Source organism: Schistocerca cancellata, chromosome 1, assembly GCF_023864275.1.
Source record: "Schistocerca cancellata isolate TAMUIC-IGC-003103 chromosome 1, iqSchCanc2.1, whole genome shotgun sequence".
Classification (NCBI taxonomy): domain Eukaryota; kingdom Metazoa; phylum Arthropoda; class Insecta; order Orthoptera; family Acrididae; genus Schistocerca; species Schistocerca cancellata.
Window position 1 is genome coordinate 287,993,569 of NC_064626.1, and position 23,804 is coordinate 288,017,372.

Consider the following 23,804-nt stretch of genomic DNA (forward strand, 5'->3'; position numbering starts at 1 on the left):
ATATCTGTTTCTTTGCTACTTTAGGAACTGACTAGGGATAAAATACATACGAAATTCGATAGTAAATTCAAACATTGACAGCACTGAATCATTAATGATTTTTGGTAAGTGCGTTATGACCAAAGACTCTCGGGAGAGCACTTTCTGTTTTCTACTTGCATTCGACTTCCGTTTCCGAAGAGACCTCTTCATTACTTGTCTTCTTGGTCGACGCTACATGGATCTTAGTAGTAGTGAAACAATTGTTTGATGAGCTGTATCAGTAAATAAAAGGCATCATTATTTTTAAAAACTTTATTGTAAAGTCAGTACAAATAATTCACTCAGGAAGTACAAAGGTTCCTTGCTTCATCGCACTCTCCTCATCCACCTCAAAAAGTTCTTCCTTCCGAGGCTATGTCGGCAACTTCATTATCGCCATATTATGTTCATTATCGTCCAGAATATTCCGGACGTAAACTCCGTCAGCCACTCTGGTTGGTTGGCTTGTATATCAAATATAATAGTTTCTATGAAACCAACCACGCGTCTTCTCTGAAAACAAAGAAAACAACTGTATGTTGTAAGTAGGAAGTCGAAGTCAATTGTCTCAGAAATAACACATAAAAGCAGAGGTCAATAACATGGAAAGGTTAGTTTAATACCAAGTTTGATAGCTATTTTTCCATTAAAAATCGATTAAATCATGTCCATGTGGTACAACTATGGCAGATGCGATACGCAATTGAACTATTATGTTCTGGAAGAAGGGTTATTAACGCACGAAACTTTAGATGAATTTTACTGCCCTTTACAGCTACGAGTCGGTGACCAGAAATTTTTAATGTTTTAATTTTTATAGTGAGAGAATGGTGAACGGTATGGTCAGTTGTTTGCTGAGAAGTTTAATGATGTCAAATTGCCATCAAAGAGTGCCATGCAACGCTTAGTCCAAAAATGGCATCATACAGGATCTCTTTTAAACAAGTCAGAAAACAGTCCGAAACGTGGCTGCATACCAGGAAATATGGCTGCAGTTTATCAGAAAATGCTTCAGAGTCCTATCAAATCAACCCGACGCTTGTCGCAAGAGACCAGCATATCACGTCGATCATGTGGTCGACGTGCAGTCTGGTCGCGGCCCTAGCTGGCCACCCAGGTCACCTGATCTGTCAGTGTACGATTACCTTGTGTGGGAAGCCCTCAAGTCTAATGTGTATCGCAACGACTCTCATAGTCTTCAAGAATTGAAGCAGAACACTTCGGATGAAACTTTAGTAATTCCAGCAGTGCAGCTTCGTTGCGCCTTCAGGAACTTACTGACCAGGGCCCAGAAGCGCTAAGAGATGAATGGTGATTACTTTCAGCATCTGCTATAGTCAGGTTAGAGCTGTATTTCCTTTCCTCTACTGTGTTTCTTTGTACTCTGGTACTCTGTTCTTGGACCCACATTTATTTGTCCCACCCTGTACCTGCAAAATGAGGACCTGTGGTCTGGGTGTAGCGTCTTCCACTAGTAATCAAAACATTATGAGTTCCAGGTTATAACCCAGCCACTGCTTAAATTTTGAATGAAAGTAATGGCGGCCAAAGAATTCTGACACAAGAAGTCGCCCTCGCTCTGCCGAAGGCCTTGTCGAAGAGGGCGGAGGAATGGACAAAATGTTCAGGGAATTCTGTTGCCCTTTGGATGGGAAACAGCTCCCAGAAGGTGGAAGAATCTGCGTTGATCAACGGCATGAGGATACAGAAAACAATGGAAACCACTGCGTTAAAAACACAATGTTATCCACAGGACATGTGGTCTGTTACTGACAAAGTGTTACGATGATCTCTCCATTGGCAAAGGATTCCAGGCTAGCCTATCATTCGGATCTCCGGGAGGGGACTGCCAATGTGGAGGTGGCCAAGAGAAAAACATTAAATAACCAACGCTCTCGGAGTCGTGGTGTGGAATGACAAGAGTTCGGACGCGATATGGAAGTTAGAAAATCTGAAAAGGGGAATGCCAAGTCTCAACCTAGATATTGTGAGGGTCAGTGACGTGAAGTGGAAAGAAGACGAAGATTTCTGGTCAGATGAGTGTAGGAAAGTATCAGAAAATGGTAATTTCAGTAAACGGCGTAACAGGAGTAGGATTCGTTATGATGAGTTCAGTGACAGGGTTTTCACATCAGAGTCGACAGTAAACCAACACTGACAACAATGGTTCAGGTATATATGCCGACGACGCAAGCAGAAGGTGAAAAGGTAGAGATAGTATATGAGGATATTGAGCGGGTAATACAGTCCGTAAAGGGAGATGAAAATCTAATAGTAATTTAGGATTGCAGTTCGGTTGTAGGGCAAAAGGAGTCAAAGGAAGAGTTACGGGAAAATACCGGATTGGTACTAAGAATGAGAGATGAGGAAGACTAGTTGAGTTCTGCAACAAATTTCGGCTAGTAACCGCGGATACTAGCTTAAGAATCTCAAGAGGAGGTGGTATACTTAAAAAGACAGGCAAATAAAGGACGCTTCCAGTTATATTATACCAGCATCAGGCAGAAATACCGAAATCAGATGTTGGATTGTAAGGCGTACGCAGGAGCAAATATAGACTCAGATCACAAATTAGTAATATTGAGTAGTAGGCTGAAGTTTAAGAGCATGGCACAGAAGAATCAGTGTGAAAGGATGTGTGATGCTGAAATGTTGAGGAAGGATGAGTCGCTAAGGACGTGGGTATTGCAATAAGAACATCGAAGGAAGCTGTTTAGTTGAAGAGATGTGGACTGCTCTAAAGAGGCCAATCACAGGTGTTGAACAGTCGGACATAGGTACAAGGTAGGTAGGTCCAAGGAAACCTTGGGTAACGGAAGAAATACTTCAACTGATCGACGAAAGGAGGAGGTACAAAAATCTTCAGGGAAAGACTAAAGTGCAGTAGTATAATCCAGTTAAGAATGATATAAACAGAAATGGAAGGGCAGCCAAGGCGAAAGAGATGAAGAAAAATGTGAAGAAATCGAAAAAGAAATGATCTTCCTAAGGACACTCAGCATGTAAAAGTGGGAATGGTGGTAACACTAAGTGTGTAATGGGAATTACACTGGAGAAACCCGAGTCAATAAGGAAGACGTAGGAGATCCAGGATTAGAGACAGAATTCGCAATAGTTCTGGAAGACGTGAGATATAATAAATCAGAAAGGGTAGATAACATTCCATCGGAATTTCTAAAGCCTTTGGGAGAAATGGCATTCAAACAACTATTCAAGTTGGTGTCTAGAATCTACACTCCTGGAAATTGAAATAAGAACACCGTGAATTCATTGTCCCAGGAAGGGGAAACTTTATTGACACATTCCTGGGGTCAGATACATCACATGATCACACTGACAGAACCACAGGCACATAGACACAGGCAACAGAGCATGCACAATGTCGGCACTAGTACAGTGTATATCCACCTTTCGCAGCAATGCAGGCTGCTATTCTCCCATGGAGACGATCGTAGAGATGCTGGATGTAGTCCTGTGGAACGGCTTGCCATGCCATTTCCACTTGGCGCCTCAGTTGGACCAGCGTTCGTGCTGGACGTGCAGACCGCGTGAGACGACGCTTCATCCAGTCCCAAACATGCTCAATGGGGGACAGATCCGGAGATCTTGCTGGACAGGGTAGTTGACTTACACCTTCTAGAGCACGTTGGGTGGCACGGGATACATGCGGACGTGCATTGTCCTGTTGGAACAGTAAGTTACCTTGCCGGTCTAGGAATGGTAGAACGATGGGTTCGATGACGGTTTGGATGTACCGTGCGCTATTCAGTGTCCCCTCGACGATCACCAGTGGTGTACGGCCAGTGTAGGAGATCGCTCCCCACACCATGATGCCGGGTGTTGGCCCTGTGTGCCTCAGTCGTATGCAGTCCTGATTGTGGCGCTCATCTGCACGGCGCCAAATACGCATACGACCATCATTGGCACCAAGGCAGAAGCGACTCTCATCGCTGAAGACGACACGTCTCCATTCGTCCCTCCATTCACGCCTGTCGCGGCACCACTGGAGGCGGGCTGCACGATGTTGGGGCGTGAGCGGAAGACGGCCTAACGGTGTGCGGGACCGTAGCCCAGCTTCATGGAGACGGTTGCGAATGGTCCTCACCGATACCCCAGGAGCAACAGTGTCCCTAATTTGCTGGGAAGTGGCGGTGCGGTCCCCTACGGCACTGCGTAGGATCCTACGGTCTTGGCGTGCATCCGTGCGTCGCTGCGGTGCGGTCCCAGGTCGACGGGCACGTGCACCTTCCGCCGACCACTGGCGACAACATCGATGTACTGTGGAGACCTCACGCCCCACGTGTTGAGCAATTCGGCGGTACGTCCACCCGGCCTCCCGCATGCCCACTATACGCCCTCGCTCAAAGTCCGTCAACTGCACATACGGTTCACGTCCACGCTGTCGCGGCATGCTACCAGTGTTAAAGACTGCGATGGAGCTCTGTATGCCACGGCAAACTGGCTGACACTGACGGCGGCGGTGCACAAATGCTGCGCAGCTAGCGCCATTCGACGGCCGACACCGCGGTTCCTGGTGTGTCCGCTGTGCCGTGCGTGTGATCATTGCTTGTACAGCCCTCTCGCAGTGTCCGGAGCAAGTATGGTGGGTCTGACACACCGGTGTCAATGTGTTCTTTTTTCCATTTCCAGGAGTGTATGACACTGGTCAAGTACCATTAGACTTTCGTAGAAATGTCATCCACTTAATTCCGAAGATAGCAAGGACAGATGGGTGCGAAAACTATTGTACAATGAGCTTAACATCTCATGGATCCAAGCTGCTGACAAGAATAATATAAAAAACAAAATGGGAAAGAAAATTGAGGATCTGTTAAATGTCGATCAATTTGGCTACAGGAAAGGTAAAGGCACCAGAGAGGCAGTTCTGACGTTGCGTTTGATAATGAAAGAAAGACTGAAGAAACAACGATGTAGTCTCATAGGATTTGTCGATCTAGAAAAAGAGTTCGATAGTGTGAACTGGTACGTGACATTCGAAACTGTGAGAAAAATGGAGATAAGCTACAGGGAAAGACGGGTGAAGTACATGGTGACCCAAAAGTCCGTTAAAAGTTGAAAATTCAGTACTTTATATAATAATGTAGGTAGAGAGGTAAAAATTAACACACATACTTGAAAGGACGTGGGGTTTTATTAAAACAAAAAAGCGCACAAAATGTCCAACAGAAGGCTCTTCATGTGATACAAAAGCAATATTTAGCTTAACAAGGGATTTTTAACAAAGACGATGTTCTTTATAACAACTACTCAACATGTCGGCCGTTATTAATCAACAATACGTGTAGAGAACGACCCTGTACAACATATCAGTAGGTATGGTGATAAATTGCCGACGGACGTTGTCTTTTAACAACCCTAATGAGTTCGGATGATTGTGGTAGTCTTACAACTTCAGGTAACCCCACTGCCAATAATCACACGGATGGTGCTTTCGAACCTAGAAGATCAAGCATGACGGACGTGGTGACTTAGCAGGCAATCCTCACCAATTGATGAGTGCAAGAGATCTATTACACGTGTGGCAATAAGGAGCGGAGCGCCATACTGCATAAACGTTGTAGCTTTCAGCAGGCGTTTATCAGGCAGCCTAACGATAATCTGACTCCTTCTTTCTCAACAGTTCATTTTATACACGATTCTCATGCGGCGTCACTGACGTGCTGCTGTCCAGTGCCATCTGTTGGCCAGTTTTTCACTCCTTTCAATAAAACCCTATGTCATTTCAGGCATGTGTGTCAATTTTTACCCCTCTACCAACATAGTGTATTTTCAAATGTTACCGGAATTTTATGTCACGTTGTACATATGTAGAGTATCTAAGAGGGAACAGTACGATTGGAAGACCAAGAACGAACTCCTCGGATTAAAAAGAGTGTAAGACAGGGATGCAGTCTTTTGCCCCTTCTGCTCAATTTATATATCTAAGAACCAATGACGGGTAAAAAAGCAAGGTTCAAGAGTAGGATTGAAACTCAGATTGATGGGATATCAAAGAAAAGATTCGCTGATGAGATTACTATCCTTGATGAAAGTGAAGAAGATTTACGAGAGCTGTTCACTGGAATGAACAGTCTATTGCATACAGAATATGGACTGCAGGTAAAGCGAAGAATGGTGAAACTAATAAGAAGTAGCAGAAATGAGAATAGGGAGAAACCTCGCATCAGAATTGGGGATCACGAGGTAGGCGAAGATAAGGAACTGCCCTACTTTGAAAATAAAATACCACATGACAGACGAAGCAAGGAGGACATAGAAAACCGAGTAGGGCAGGCACGTTTGGAACACAGCGTTGTACGGTAGTGAATCATGGACAGTAGCAAAACTGGAACAGAATCGAAACATTTGGATTTTAATGTGACAAAAAACGTCGAAAATCAGATGGACAAGAGATGAGGAGGTGCTCCGCAGAATCGGCGAAGAAAGGAACATACGGAAAACACTGCCAAGAAGAAGGAACAGGAATAGGAAAACTGTTAAGACACCAGAGAATAACCCCCGTAGTACTAGAGGGGACTGCAGAGGGTAGAAACTGTAGTGGAAGACAGAGATGGGAATAACTGAGGACATAGTGTGCAAGTGCTGCTCCGAGATGAAGAGGCCAACGCAGGAGAGGCCACGTCAGACCAGTCATAAGACTGATCACTGAAAACTTACAACATCGTACGACATATAACACTAGTTAACAAACTTAAACTTTTTTCCGCATCTGGTTTGTAAATGGGTGGATTTACCTAATTTTGGGGTGCTGAATACACTGGTAAAATCAGTTTTTCTCTATGACGTCACATTTACTAGATACACGGCAGAATAAAAAATGGTAATAACGAGAATTCACACAATTAAGTCAAACAAAAATACACTTTCAGAACGTTTGACATCAATACTATTTTGTATGTACGAGGGTCACTCCAAAAGAAATGCATACTACTTGTTTTTAATCCATCTTTTGTTCTACATGTCTGAAAGTTTTACGGTGCCTACATACACTCCTGGAAATGGAAAAAAGAACACATTGACACCGGTGTGTCAGACCCACCATACTTGCTCCGGACACTGCGAGAGGGCTGTACAAGCAATGATCACACGCACGGCACAGCGGACACACCAGGAACCGCGGTGTTGGCCGTCGAATGGCGCTAGCTGCGCAGCATTTGTGCACCGCCGCCGTCAGTGTCAGCCAGTTTGCCGTGGCATACGGAGCTCCATCGCAGTCTTTAACACTGATAGCATGCCGCGACAGCGTGGACGTGAACCGTATGTGCAGTTGACGGAATGTGAGCGAGGGCGTATAGTGGGCATGCGGGAGGCCGGGTGGACGTACCGCCGAATTGCTCAACACGTGGGGCGTGAGGTCTCCACAGTACATCGATGTTGTCGCCAGTGGTCGGCGGAAGGTGCACGTGCCCGTCGACCTGGGACCGGACCGCAGCGACGCACGGATGCACGCCAAGACCGTAGGATCCTACGCAGTGCCGTAGGGGACCGCACCGCCACTTCCCAGCAAATTAGGGACACTGTTGCTCCTGGGGTATCGGCGAGGACCATTCGCAACCGTCTCCATGAAGCTGGGCTACGGTCCCGCACACCGTTACGCCGTCTTCCGCTCACGCCCCAACATCGTGCAGCCCGCCTCCAGTGGTGTTGCGACAGGCGTGAATGGAGGGACGAATGGAGACGTGTCGTCTTCAGCGATGAGAGTCGCTTCTGCCTTGGTGCGAATGATGGTCGTATGCGTGTTTGGCGCCATGCAGGTGAGCGCCACAATCAGGACTGCATACGACTGAGGCACACAGGGCCATCACCTGGCATCATGGTGTGGGGAGCGATCTCCTACACTGGCCGTACACCACTGGTGATCGTCGAGGGGCACTGAATAGTGCACGGTACATCCAAACCGTCATCGAACCCATCGTTCTACCATTCCTAGACCGGCAAGGGAACTTGCTGTTCCAACAGGACAATGCACGTCCGCATGTATCCCGTGCCACCCAACGTGCTCTAAAGGTGTAAGTCAACTACCCTGGCTAGCAAGATCTCCGGATCTGTCCCCCATTGAGCATGTTTGGGACTGGATGAAGCGTCGTCTCACGCGGTCTGCACGTCCAGCACGAACGCTGGTCCAACTGAGGCGCCAGGTGGAAATGGCATGGCAAGCCGTTCCACAGGACTACATCCAGCATCTCTACGATCGTCTCCATGGGAGAATAGCAGCCTGCATTGCTGCGAAAGGTGGATATACACTGTACTAGTGCCGACATTGTGCATGCTCTGTTGCCTGTGTCTATGTGCCTGTGGTTCTGTCAGTGTGATCATGTGATGTATCTGACCCCAGGAATATGTCAATAAAGTTTCCCCTTCCTGGGACAATGAATTCACGGTGTTCTTATTTCAATTTCCAGGAGTGTACATTCTTTAGGGACCGTATTTTCATTTCTCTACATTATTTCCATCCCTCTCAACTGCCTTACGCCATCTGGGAACCAGTGCCTGTATGCCAGCACGGTAAAATTCTGAACCAACCTGTTGGAGCCACTGTTTGGCAACGTGCACAAGGGAGTCATCATCTTCAAACCTTGTTCCACGAAGAGAGTCTTTCAGTTTCCCAAAGAGATGATAGCCACATGGAGCCAGGTCAGGACTGTAAGGTGGGTATTTCAGTGTTGTCCATCTGAGTTTTGTGATCGCTTCCACGGTTTTTTGGCTGACATGTGGCCGTGCATTGTCGTGAAACAGCAAAACATCCTGCTTTTGCCAGTGTGGTCGAACACGTGCTTGAAGTTTATTCAGTGTCGTCACATCAGCATCAGAATTTATGGTGGTTCCACTTGGCATGATGTCCACAAGCAAAAGTCCTTCGGAATCGAAAAACACCGTAGCCATAACTTTTCCAGCAGAAGGTGCGGTCTTGAATATTTTTTTCTTGGGTGAATTTGCATGATGCCACTCCATTGATTGCCTCTTCGTCTCTGGTGAAAAATGATGGAGCCCTGTTTTATCACCTGTCACAATTCTTCCAAGAAATTCATCTCCACCATTCTCGTACTGTTTCAAAAGTTCGCTGCATACTGTTTTTCTTGTTTCTTTGTGAACCACTGTCAACATACTGGGAACCCACCTGGCACAAACCTTTTTTAATGCCAACACTTTCAGTATTCTGCAAACACTTCCTTCCCCTATCCCAACGTAGCGTGACAATTCGTTCACTGTGATGCGTCTGTCAGCAGTCACCAATTCGTTAACTCTCTGCACATTGTCTGGAGTGAGTGCAATACGAGACCTGCCGCTGCAAGGACAATCCTCAATATTGCCGTGCCCGCTTTCATCACGTAACCTGCTTGCCCACCGACTAACTGTACTGCGATCGACAGCAGCATCTCCATACACCTTTTTCAACCTCTTGTGGATATTTCCCATTCTCTCGTTTTCACAGCACAGGAATTCTATGACAGCACTTTGCTTCTGACGAACGTCAAGTGTAGCAGCCATCTTGAAGACGTGCTGTGACGGTTACACTCACGGGAACAGGTTGAACTAAGTTTGAAAACAAGGAGGAAGGATGTATCTACACACTGTAAAACTTTCAAACAGGCAGAATGAAAACTGCATTTTTACAAAAATAGTGTGTATTTCTTTTGGAGTGACCCTCGTATACATGGGGATTATACCAATGAAAGGTCCAAATTAGTTTAGAAGATATTTTCACCTTTAATCATCTTTGGTTTTTGAAAATTGCCAAGATGGAGCTCTTCTTTTGTTTGCCGTTTCATCACTCTCCCTAACAAGACCACAGCAGTAGTCACCCACCATCGAAGGGTTCCAATGGCCTTGGTAATGGTGTTCCATGGTAAGAATGTCTTGGTGAAAGCGTTCACCATGCTCATCGCTTACGGCTCCCAAATTTTCCGTCCGCAGCTCGTGGTCGTGCGGTAGCGTTCTCGCTTCCAGCGCCCGGGTTCCCGGGTTCGATTCCTGGCGGGGTCAGGGATTTTCTCTGCCTCGTGATGACTGGGTGTTGTGTGATGTCCTTAGGTTACTTAGGTTTAAGTAGTTCTAAGTTCTAGGGGACTGATGACCATAGATGTTAAGTCCCATAGCGCTCAGAGCAATTTGAACCAAATTTTCCGGGAAGAAATCAAGGCGAGAATGTAAAAAGTGAATTTTAAGCGACATTCTACACCCCATGTTCTTATAGCTGTCCAACAGATCATTCACAATGGTGATGTAAGTTTTGCCTTTTCTGTTACCCAAAAAGCCCTTCACAGTTGTTTTGCAAGAAGACCAAGCAGCTAATTGGATATATGTGTGTTTGGCACCAAATGTTGGATCTTTCAGCAATTTTCTTATTTGTGGTCCAATAAATATACCCTCTTTCAGTTTTGCCTCACTTAATTTGGGAAATTTTTATTTTAAGTAATTGAAGGCCTCACCTTCCTTACCAGAGCTTTTACAAAGTTCTTGATAAAGCCCAACTTAGCATGAAGGGGAAGCAAAATGATTTTATCGGGCTCAACCAATGGAGTATTGTTCACATTCACGTTTCCAGGAACATATGCCTTCCTAATAGGCCATTCCTTGACTGTGTAGTGGTTCTTGGTGACACGGCTGTCCCAAGGCACAAAAAGCAGCAGTATTTTGTGAATCCAGCCTATAAACTTGTAAGGAGTGCAACAACTTTTAAATGACAGCAAAGCTGCCATTCATAATCCTTATATTTGATAGCGTCTAGCAGCAAAGCCAAGGTTTCATAAGTTGCTTTCACGTCTACTGCGTAAGCCAAACGTACCGATGGAAATGCATCGCCATTATGCAGTAGTACTGCTTTCAATCTGGTTTTACTGCAGTCAATAAATAGTCGCCACTCCTGTGGATTATGTTGTACACTTAGCTGCATCATCAGACCATTGACATCTCTACATATACACATTGAATTCTGCATATCTAAATATTCAGCGAAGGAAGCACCCCTTGATCTGAAACAGGAAACTTTTGTTCTTGGAGCTATAATGTTCCCTTCTTGCAGTCTCTACCTCAAGAGTTCAGCTTCCTGTTTCGAAAGTTTTAGCTCGCAAACCAAATCGTTCAGTTTCTTTTGATTAAAGAGCTGAGGCGAAGTATCACGATGTTGATGGCAGTACTCTTCTATATGTTCAATGCTTTCTGATTCTCTTGGCATGGTGTCTGGTTCGGTGGCTTTCAAGTTACAGACAGGAACAGGCAGCCCCTCATCACGGGGCACAGGAAAATGCAGTGCAGATTCATTTGGATATTTCATTTTATGTCTAGTTTTGCTTGAATGTCCCGAAATATTTGTAAGACAGAAGTAACAGTCTGAATAATGGTCATTAGGCTCACACCACACCATCGGAACAGCGAATGGCATGGTCGGCGTTTTCATCTCAGCCACTCGGTTAAGGTTGTAGTACAGGTTAAGCAGGCAATATGAGGTGCAAAATTTTTATCTTGATCACCAACAGGACAATCGAAATACAATTCATATGCCTTCTTAACCAAATCAGTAATTGGTTTTCCTTGGGCTTTTAGAATAAATGTTCCACACACATAACAAAAGTTGTTGGGGTGGTTTAGACAGTAACAAGATTTACTAATTGCCATTTTTCCTGGTATGAGTTTTAAACACAAAAAGTTTTCAGTATCTTTCACAGAAAACACTCACTGAGAATCTCTTTCACAGTGCTGGATTACCACACCAACCATTTACTGACGATTAGTAGATTTTCTAGCTGTCCTCTGCAAACCATAAACAAACAATTAAACATCAAAGCAGAAAAACAGCGAAAAGCGAAATACTGAATACGAAAAATAAAAAACCTTTAAAAACTAAAAAAAATGGTACGTGCTAGAACATTTTGAAAGGTATATTCGGATTCTACACACCTTGATGCATCATATCCCAGATGCAAAATGACTGTTGTTGTAATTAAAGGAGATATGAAGTCATAAATAGCGAAATCTTTGGGCTGGCTCTGAGCACTATGGGACTTAACATCTATGGTCATCAGTCCCCTAGAACTTAGAACTACTTAAACCTAACTAACCTAAGGACAGCACACAACACCCAGCCATCACGAGGCAGAGAAAATCCCTGACCCCGCCGGGAATCGAACCCGGGAACCCGGGCGGAAATCTTTGGGAACTAGGTTTTCTAAAACAGAGCTGTTTTGTAAATGGAAGTTCGAATCTTTAAAGAATTGGGGGCTGTGGTGGAGGTGGGGGTTTTGGTTGCTAGTGCAAACTGAACAGTGAATATTTCCAAAAATTCGAGAATGAAACTGATCGAAATCTTTATTCTCGTAATTTTAAATGTGACATTATAGCAAGAGCTTTTATCACAGGAATATGTGACATACTTTCTATGTAAAGGCTGACATATGAGAGATGGCCCTCGTGAGGCTTGAAAACCATTTCACGGGAAGGAAAATACCTCAGTAGTCTCAACGGCTCCTGTTTCCTGCATCTTTTGTTCAATAAGGTGCACAGCGGAAGAGATGAAGACAAATTAAGAAATGAATTTGCAGTACTGGCAGAGGGAGAATAAAATAAGTACGTATGGCATTTGACTCTGACATCGCTAACTGTAATAGCAGACAGTCGTTAAAATTTTTAGAAAGGTTCCTAAAACACCAGTCTGAAACCACGATAGCACAGCAGTGAATGCAAGCGAATACGGCACTTAACAAATGGACAGTAATACTTTCTTATAAAGAAACGCTTAGCGGAAAGAAAATAAAAAAAAAAATTCTTCTCGTCCAGCTTCTGCATCGTAAATATAGAAGGACAACATTGTTACACGATGTTGTAAAAGGTATAAAAGTGGCAATAGTCAGTATTCCTGCTGGAAGAGATAGCTTATGGTGACTTCTTTTCCATCGCTGCCGAAACATTCGTCGCGAGACGCGTTTCAGTTATATAGAGGCCAAACTAGAACAAAACTCATTGAACTGATCTTTGATATATTGTCGGTCCTTTCTTTCTAATCACTGTACTAAACCATCTGCTACACCGCATTCCAGTCTTGAATTTTGTTACATATGTCTTAAGTAGCATTTAAATCAATACAATGTGGAGGTCGTTAATCTGATTTGATGCTCTACATACCATGCCCACTTAATATGTAAATGATATCACAAGCCGTCACTCGCGGCCATTTATGAATATTTAAAATTCGGATGAAGGTTCCTGAAAGTGTTATCTGGACAACGAAATGACAGAGTAGTCAGGCTGGCAAGATCTGTGTAATGATGAAGCAAATGACGAGTGTTTGACAGGGATTGCTAGCTTCTCAAACGGTGACGCCTCTATAGAGAGGTTATGGATAGATTATGTAGGCCCTCTTCCGGACTCTCAAGTCGAGAATAGTTCGTTCTAGTTGTTGTGGATGCCTTCACCTGCTTTTTCGGATTATTTCAGACCCATGATATGACTGCACACAGGGCTATTAACTAATTACATTCCTTGTTTGGTACCATCGATCAGTATTTACTCTGTGATAATGCCGTAGCGTTCAGATCGAGGCCGTTTCAGGGTTTCTGTTTCGAAATGAGATTGCATATACCACCACAACACCTTACCACCCTAACCCTTCATTTGTGGAGCGTGTCAACTGCAATTTTCGCTCCACCCTCACTAGAGTACTATCATCAAGATCATTCCAGGTCAGGTGAGTATACTCGCTTCATTGGTACGGTTTTGCCTTCAATACTGCGTTACTCGAACCTCACAGTCTCTCGCTAAGCCTAAGTTGTAACGAGCAAATTTGTGGTCAAACAACATTTGTGGTCAAACAACCAGCTGTTACCTGAGAAAACTGATGCAAAAGCAGATGCGATACGAAAGGAAACGAGCGAGAATTAATCTGAGGTGTAGTCTTGAGAGAAGCCAACAAGTATAATGAGGGATACGTCCTACTCACTTACAACTGGGAGACGTGCCCTGAGTCCAGAGCTGCCAGGCGGTCTTTAAAGTAAGGTAATGCGGAAGTTACTTCCCATGTTTACGGGTCCAGTACACATCCTCCGGCTTGTAAGTCCACTCAACCTGTTGGTCAGAAAACGAGAGAGTAGAATTTTCCGTACTCCCTTGCCACAAGTTAAACCTTACACTTGCATTAACGGCATAAGAGAACCTAATAAGTAATATGTATTATTTCAAGCCCATGAAAGAAAGGGGGGAATTGTTTTGATACCCTATTGTTAAAATAGGGTGCCCAGACGAACTGGTATAGTTATGGGCATGTACACTACTGGCGATTAAAATTGCTACACCACGAATATGACGTGCTACAAACGCGAAATTTAACCGACAGGAAGAAGATGCTGTGATATGAAAATGGTTAGCTTTTCTGAGCATTCACACAAAGTTGGCGCCGGTGGCGACACCTACAACGTGCTGACATGAGGAAAGTTTCCAACCGATTTCTCATACACAAACAGCAGTTGACCGGCGTTGCCTGGGAAACGTTGTTGTGATGCCTCGTGTAAGGAGGAAAATGCATACCATCACGTTTCCGACTTCGACAAAGGTCGGATCGTGCAGCCACGTGTCGATCCCTGAGTCAACAGATGGGGACGTTTGCAAGACAACAACCATCTGCACGAACAGTTCGACGACGTTTGCAGTAGCATGGACTATCAGCTCGGAGACCTTGGCTGCGGTTACCCCTGACGCTGCATCACAGCAGGAGCGCCTGCGATGGTGTACTCAACGACGAACCTGGGCGCACGAATGGCAAAACGTCATTTTTTCGGATGAATCCAGATTCTATTTTCCTCATGATGGTCGCATCCGTGTTTGGCGACATGGCGGTGGACGCACATCGCAAGCGTGTTTTCATCATCGCCATACTGGCGTATCACCCAGCGTGATGGTATGGGGTGCCATTGGTTACACGTCTCGGTCACCTCTTGTTCGCATTGACGGCACTTTGAAAAGTAGACGTTACATTTCAGATGTGTTACGACCCGTGGCTGTACCCTTCATTGGATCCCTGCGAAACCCCACATTTCAGCAGGATAATGCACCACTGCATGTTGCAGGTCCTGTACGGGCCTTTCTGGATACAGAAAATGTTCAACTGCTGCCCTGGACAGCACATTCTCCAGATTTCTCACCAACTGAAAACGTCTATTCAATGGTTGCCGAGCGGCTGGCTTGTCACAATACGCCAGTCACTACTCTTGATGAACTGTGGTATCGTGTTGAAGCTACATTGGCTGCTGTACCCCCACACCATCCAAGCTGTGTTTGACTCTGCCAGGCGTATCAAGGCGTTATTTCGGCGAGAGGTGGTTGTTCTGGGTACTGATTTCTCAGGATCTATGCACCCAAATTGCGTGAAAATGTAATCACATGTCAGTTTTAGTATAATATATTTGTCCAATGAATACCCGTTTATCATCTGCATTTCTTCTTGGTGTAGTAATTTTAATGGCCAGTAGTGTATGAGTCTCATTATGTATATTCAATTTTATATTTTTAAGGAAGGAACGGTAGATCTTCATTACCTCTTAACCTAATTCTTGATTGGAAACAAGGGTATGCTAAAAGAAAAGAGGATCTTCAGCAGTTTGATTTAACTACAGTTTACTGTGGAGTGGCGGCAATAATACACTGTGGAGATATGTCATGGGATACCATGTAATATCGTGTCGGACCTCCTTTTTCAACTCGACGTGGCACGGACTCAAAAAGTCGTTGGAAGTCCCCTGCAGACATACTGAGCCATGCTGCCTGTGTAACAGCCCATAACACGGAAGTGATGTCGTTGCAACATTTTGTGCACGAACTGACCTCTCGATCATGTATCATACATGGTCAGACCACACGCTTGAATGGTCCAAAATGCTCTTCAATCGCGAACAACTGTGGCCCAGTGCCGTGGCGCATTGTCATCCATAAAAATTCTATCGTTGTTTGGCAACATGGAGTCCACGAATGACTGCAAATGATCTCCAAGTAGTCGAACGTAACCATTTCCAGTCAATGATCAGCTGCAGCAAGGGACCCAGTCTATTCCGTATAAACAGTCCACACCATTAAGGAGCCGCCACCAACTAGCACAGTGCCTTGTTGACAACGTGGGACCGTGGCTTCGTGATGCCTGTGCCACACTTCAGCCCTACTATCAGCTGCTACTAACAGAAACCGGAACTCATCTGACCAGACCACGGTTTTCCAGTCGTCTAGGGTCCAACTGATATGCCCAGGAACCCAGGGGAGGCGCTGTGTGCAAAGCCGCTCGCGTCGATCGTCTGCTGCCATAGCCCATTAACGCCAAAATTTCGCTGCACTGTTCTGACGTCCTACATTGATTTATGCGGTTATTTCAGGCAGTGTTACTTGTCTGTTATGGAATCGCCGCTGCTCTGGGTCGCGAAGACCATCGGCCACTGCAGTGTCCGTGGTGAGAGGTAATGCCTCAGATTTGGTATTCTCGGCACACTCTTGCCACTATGGATCTCGGAATGTCCCATGCGTCTAGTTCCAACTGCTATTCTGCGGACGGAGGCTGTTAATTTCCGGTTTGCGGCCAATCACGTCGGATACGTTTTCACTTGAGTCGAGGAGCACAAATGACAGTTCCGCCAATACCCTGTCCTTTTATAACTTTTGTATTCGATACTACAGCTATCTGTTTTTGTGCATATCGCTATGTTTTGATTTTTGTCACCCATGCGTAGGCTTGCATAGCTGAATAGCAACGTGTTTGCCTCCCCTACAGCGGGTCCAGGTTCGATTCCAGTCCCTCGTTGATGATTTTTGCCGCTCGTGGACTGGGTGTTGTGTTGTCCTCATCATCATTTCATTATCACCGACACGCGAGTCACCCTATGTGGCCTGACCTGAACTAAGCCTTGCAACTCGGGGGCAAAACTTCTCCTGATGGGCCCTCCCGGCCATCAGTGCCACTCGATCATTCCATTTCTTCGCCTCACCGTATTGCCTTTGTGAGTTCCCTAACCAGGAAGCTCCTACCCAATGAAAATGTTTTGGGGGCGAGAAGAACTTACGTGATGAACGCGGCACAATTCCGCGGCTGCCAGTTTCGCAACTTTGAAATCAGTAGCGGTCTCGGTCAGGGCCACCTCTGGGTCATGGGGCAGTAAGCCACTGTCGTTCGGAACAGCTCTTTATGCCGATGTGACATGATCAGTATTGCATAAGGAACCGCCCGTGATCCCTGCTGGCAGAGAGCAACGGCTACGCCTCCGCTGACACATGCAATTCTTATCAGGAATGGCGGGGCCTTCTGCACGGCATGTCAACAGGAGGCTGGATGCAACTATCGGCAGTCCGGGAGGAAACAGGAGAACACTACTTTGTTTCGTTTTTCAATAACGTGTTTGCAATCGCATAAATTAAATTCTCACTTTTCTCGAAGTCCATGTTTCAGTATCATACAATGCTGTGCTCCAAACATATATTCTCAGAAATTTCTTCCTCAAATGAAGGCCTTTATTTGATACTGGTAGACTTCTTTTGGCCACGAATGCCCTTTTTTTCCTGTGCTAGTCTGCTTTTTATGTCTTCGTTTGTCCGTCGATCATAGGTTACTTTGCCTCCTAGGTAGCAGAATTCCAACTCTGATGTTAAGTTTCTCATTGTTCTCATTTCTACTACTTCTAATTACTTTAGTCTTTCTTCGATATCCACTCAGTCCGTATTCTGTACTCACTAGACAGTTCGTTATATTCAACTCAGGGTACCAATGTCATCAGCAAATCTTATCACTGATATCATTTCACCTTGAATTTTAATCCCACTCTTGACTCTTTCGTTTATTTCCGTCATTGCTTCTTCGATGTATAAATTGAACATTACGGAAGAAAGACTACATCCCTATCTTATGCCCTTTCTCATCCTACCACTTCGTTCTTTGTCTTCCAGCATTACTATTCGCACTTGCTTCTTGTACATATAGTGTAAAACCAGTCTTTCCCTATAGCTTACCCCTATTCTTCTAAAAACCCCGAACATTTTGCACCATTTAACAGTGTCTACCGATTTTTCCTGGCTCCCGTGTGTCGATTTTTGGTTCAAATGGCTCTGAGCACTATGGGACTTAACATCTATGGTCATCAGTCCCCTAGAACTTAGAACTACTTAAACCTCACTAACCTAAGGACAGCACACAACACCCAGTCATCACGAGGCAGAGAAAATCCCTGATGTCGATTTTTCTTCATTCTTGCTTCCAGTATCTACCGCAACAGCAGAACTGCATCTCTGATGACTTTACCTATTCTAAATACTAACTGAATGAATCTAACAGATTCTCAGTTTTCTTTTCCAGTCTTCTGTGTATTATTCCAGCCAGCAAATTGGATGCGTGAACTGTTCAGTTGATTGTACGCTAATTCTCGCCATTCTCAGCCCTTGTTGTCTTTGGAATAGTGTGGATGACGTTTTTCGAAAGTCTGATGATATATCGCCAGTCTCATACATACTACACACCAACGTGAATACTTGTTTGTTGCCATTTCTCCCAATGATTTTGAAAATTCAGATGGAATGTTATCTATCCCATCTGTGTTATTTGATCTTAAATAATACAAAGCTCTTTTAAATTCTGATTCTACTGCTGGTTTCCCTATTTCTTCCCTGTCGATTCCTGTTTCTTCTTCTATAACGTCGTCAGACAAGTTACAATAATTCTCTGTTATTCCAATCTAAAACTGCGCGTGGAAAAAAACGAACACGTATATTTTTCCGTGCCAACACTAATTTCTCTTATTTTATTTTTGATGATATTTTCTTCTAATGTAGGTCGGCGTCAACAAAATATTTTTGCATTCGGAGGAGAAAATCGGTCATTGAAATTTCGTGAGAAGATTCCGCCTCAACGAAACACGCCTTTGTTTAAACGATGTCCGCCCTAAATTCTGTATCACGTCAGTGACACACTCTCAGCAAAAAACGTGCTGCTCTTCTTTGAACTTTCACGATGTACTTCGTTAATGCTATCTGTTAAGCCCTTAATGCCAAATGTCACAAATCCTTATCATACCAATGCTGTGCTAAAAACTGTAAGGTTCACTTTTTTTCAATACTAGTGTCGATAGAAGCTGATTCTTCATGAAGCTACCAACGGTTCTGACAAGTGCTTCATTATCCTGAGTATTTCGAGTACATCTAACGCACCGCGGTTCTTGATTTTTATCTTTCATCTAGAAATTTATTCAGGCATTAAGGGGCAAAGAATTACACACCGCGCAGCAGTACTCAAAAAGAGCACGGACGAGCGTAGTGTTCGCATTCTCTTTGGTAGATCTGTTGCATCTTCTGAGTGTTCTACCAATAAAACGCAGTCTTCGGTTCGCCTTCCACAAAACATTTTCTATGTAAATATTCCAATGTCAGTTGTTGGTAATTGTAATTCCTAGGTATTTTAGGTGAATTTACGTCCTTTAGATTAGTCTGATTTATGGTGTAACCGGATTCCTTCTAGCACTCATGTTGATGACCTCACACTTTTCATTATTTAGGTTCAATTGTCGATTTTCGCACCATGCAGATATGTTTTCTACATCGTTTTGCAGTTTGTTTTGATCTTCTGCTTACTTCAGTTGACGATAAACGACAGAATCATCTACTAACAACTTTAAGACGGCAACTCAGATTGTCTCCTCAATCGTTTCTATAGGTAAGGAATAGCAGAGGGCCTATAACGCTGCCATGGGGAACGCCAGATACCACTTCTGTTTTACTCGATGACTTTCCGCCAATTACTACGAACTGTGAGCTCTGACACGAAATCAAGAATCCAGTCACATAACTTAGAAGATATTCCATGAGTACGCAATTTCACTACACCTCTTAATGTGGATCAGTGTCAAAAGCCTTCTGGAAATCTAGAAATATGGAATCAATTTGAACGCCCTTGTCAATAGCTCTCAGCATTTCGTGTAAATAAAGAGCTGGTTGTGTTTAACAAGAAAGATGTTTTCTGAATCCGTGTTGACTATTTGTTAATAGACCGTTCCCTTCGAAGCAATTCATAATGTTTGAACATAATATATGGTCCAAAATTCTGCTGCATATCGATATTACTGATAAGGGGCTGTAATTTAGTGGACTAATACTACTATCTTTCTTGAGTATTGGCGTGGCCCGTGCAACTTTCCAGTCTTTGGGTACGGATCTTTCGTCGAGTGAATGGTTGTATAAGATTGTTAAGTACGGAGCTATTGCATCAGCATACTCTGAAAGGAATCTAACTAGTATGCAGTCTAGACCGGAAGACTTGCATTTGTTAAATGATTTAAGTTTGTTTACTACTCCGAGTATATCTGCTTCTACCTTGCCGGCCCGTGTGGCCGAGCGGTTCTAGGCGCTTCAGTCTGGAACCGTGCGACCGTTACGGTTGCAGGTTCGAATCCTGCCTCGGGCATGGATGTGTGTCATGTCCTTAGGTTAGTAAGGTTTAAGTAGTTCTAAGTTCTAGGGGACTGATGAACTCAGATGTTAAGTCCCATAGTGCTCAGAGCTATTTGAACCATTTGAGATTCTACGTTACTCATGTTGGCAGCTGTTCTCGATTCCAATTGTGGACTATTTACTTCGTTTCCTTTGGTGAAGAAATTTCGGAAGCCTGTGTTTAGTAACTCTGCTTTGCCAATACTATCGTCTATAGTACTTCCAATGCTATCGCGCAGAGATGTCTTGCCGCTAGCACACTTCACATATGACCAGAATATCTTTGGATTTTCTGTCAGGTATGGAGACAAAGTTTCGTTGTGCAAACTATACAAACATCTCGCGTTGAAGACCGCCCAAAATTTCGAGTTTCTGTGAAAAATCACCAGTCTTGGAGATTCAGCGTTCGTTTAAATGTGGCATTTTTGTACTTCCTTCTTTCGTCGATCAGCTAAAGTATTTCTTTTCTTAATCAGGGTTCCTTTGCAGTTACATTCCTTATACCTATGTTTCTCTTTCCAACTTTTGCCACTGCCCTTTTTAGAGGTGCCCATTCCTCTTCAACTGAACTGTCTGCTAACCTATTCATTAGCGCAACATCTATAGCCTCAGAGAACTTCAAGCATATCTCTTCCTTACTTAGTACTTCCGTATCCAATGTCTTAGCCCAGTGATTTTTCCTGGCTTGTCTCTTAAACTATAGTTTACTCCTCCCCATTACTAAATTGAGATCTGAGTCTATATCTGTTCCTGGGTACGCCTTACAATCCAATGTATGATTTCGAATATCTGCCGGATTGTGATCTGCCGGACTGTGATGTAATCTGATTAGAATCTTCCCGAATCTCCCGGCGTTTTCCAAGCGTACCTCCTCCTCTTGTGGTTCTTGAACAGAGGATTCGCTATTACTATCTGAATTTTGTTGCAGAACTCAATTAGTCTTTCTGTTCTCCCGTTCCTAGTACCAAACCACATTCTCCCGTAATCCCCTCTTCTGCTCCTTCCCCTACGACCGCATTCCAATCCCCCATCCCCGTACTGAATTACTCTTTCAGTTTCGTTGTACACTTTCTCTACCTCTTCATTTTCCGCTTGCGACGTCGGCATATATGCCTGTACTATTGTTGTCGGTGTTGGCTTGGTGTCTATTCTGATGACAACAACCCTATCACTAACTGTTCACAGTAATTCACATCATTCTCTGTCTTCCTGCTCAAAGCGAATCCTAATCCAGTTATGCCATTTTTTTGTGCCATTTGTTTGGCCAAAAATCTTCTTTTTCTGTCTGACCTAATTGGGCCCTCACTATACCTTGATTGTGCCTTAGCATTTCTCTTTTCATATTTACTAGCTTCCCTATTACGTTCAAACTTTTGACTATCCACGCCACTATGTGTAGAACGTTACCCATTTATTAGTCGTTCAGTATTTTTTTCTTGGTCACATCTCCTTTATCAGTCCCATCTCAGAGATCCGAATAGGGGACAATTGCGGAATCTTTTGCCAATCGAGAGATCACCATAACACTTTTTCAATTACAGGCCACATGTCTTCTGGATATACATTATGTGACCGTAATACAGTGATTTTTCTGCGTCCTCACGCCTTTGATCATTGCTGATTCTCTCTCAGGGGGCAGTTTCTCACCCCAAGGGTAAGAGAGTGCCCTCAATCTCTGCCCCCATTTTCATCGTCTTTGACAAGGTGGTTGGGAGAACTATGATTACTCATTAGGCCGGAAGTCCTCAGCTGCCACTGCTGATGACTTGTACCCAAAGTTCAAGTAGTGGTGAGGTTCGAACCTGGGGCCCAGAACGTTTTCATTACGAGCCAAAGACGTTACCCACAGACCACTATGCAAATTCAAGACAATGATAATGATGTATCAGAGGGTGAAGCCTAGTTTTCAAACTTTAAAAAAAAATTGTTAGTGTCTTGTATCTTCTGATATATTTATAAACATGATTTCAAGTTTCGCGACATATTTGTACGCAGTGGAACACAGATTAATAGGTGTAATATTTAAATGAACTCAAATAATATCCAAATCAGTAAAAAAACACAATTCTTTTTACTGTTGAAACAAGTGATTGTTTTGGTATAATTTTTTGCAAGACACAAACACCTTGTGGTATCTATACATAAGAAAATAAAGTAACAGCTTTAGAATGACTAAAGATAGACCAAAAAATTATGTCAGACCTATGATAAGTGGACTTTTGGTATTTTTGAATTCACGGATTCATATGTGCTTTTCTTCTACAGCAGAAGTGTACCTATCTTACATACGACGTGCGACATAAAATAATGAAACTGATTTTCTTTGTAAGATTTGGCAACCCTGCAGGCCTGTGTAGGCACAATATGTTTGACCTTGGTCTATAAGCTTCTTCTAGTCCAAGCGGCACATCGATGCAACTGCTCAGTCATGAGTTGTGGTGTAATAAGTTAACACGTGTTTGTGTCTCTCGTCACGGAAATGGAACCGCATAATATTGCGCAACGGTGTGCCATTTCTTTTTGCATTAAATTGGGTGAAAACGCGACGACAACTTACGGTAAGCTTCAGAAGGCTTTTGGAGAGGAGGTCATGTCAAGAGCTCAAGTTTTTCGTTGGCATAAAATGTTTAGTGAAGGCAGAACGAATATTGAAAATGAAGACCACAGTGGACGACCATCAATCTCACGGACGGATGTCAACTTTTTCCAGGGTGCGTGAACTCGTACGATCTGAGCGAAGATTATCCGTCAAAATGATTGCAGAAGAACTGAACATCAATCGAGAAACGTTTCGTCTAATAATAACTAAAGATCTTGGTACGGGAAAGATTTGTGCAAAAATTGTCCCCAAAAATCTCACACCACAACAGCGAGAAACACGGAAAAATGTGGCAGTCGATCTGTTAGAGCAAACGGAAATGAATCCAGAACTGTTGAGCCGTGTTATCACTGGTGATGTTTTTTCAGAACGATCCAGAGACAAAATGCCAAAGTTCACAATGGTGCTCAAAGGGATCACCCAGACCAAAAAAAAAGCTCGCATGTCAAAGTCAAAAGTGAAATGCATGCTTGTATGCTACTTTGATTCAAAGAGAATTGTTCATAAAGAGTGGTGCCTCCTGGACAAACAGTTAACCAATATTACTACAAAGAAATTTTAAAAGACTTCGTAAAAGAGTTCTTCGTGTCCGTGCCAACATTGCTGATAACTGGATGCTGCATAACGATAATGCGCCATCCCATACTGCTCTGTCAGTACAGCAATTTTTAACCTCAAAACAAATTTCAGTACTACCACAGCCACCTTCTTCACCAGATATCGCTCC

At 43.8% G+C, this 23,804-nt stretch overlaps 1 protein-coding gene across 3 annotated transcripts in view; it reads right to left on the reverse strand.

The window, feature by feature from the left end:
• Positions 1-279: 279 nt before the first annotated feature.
• Positions 280-23,804, reverse strand: part of LOC126171518 (estradiol 17-beta-dehydrogenase 2-like) — a 182,423-nt gene continuing 158,898 nt past the window's right edge. For all 3 annotated transcript variants that reach the window (XM_049920807.1, XM_049920808.1, XM_049920806.1), the window contains one exon: positions 280-534. In XM_049920807.1, coding sequence (XP_049776764.1) covers positions 412-534 — 123 coding nt within the window. In that variant the 3' untranslated portion in view covers positions 280-411. The remainder of the gene's footprint in view (positions 535-23,804) is intronic.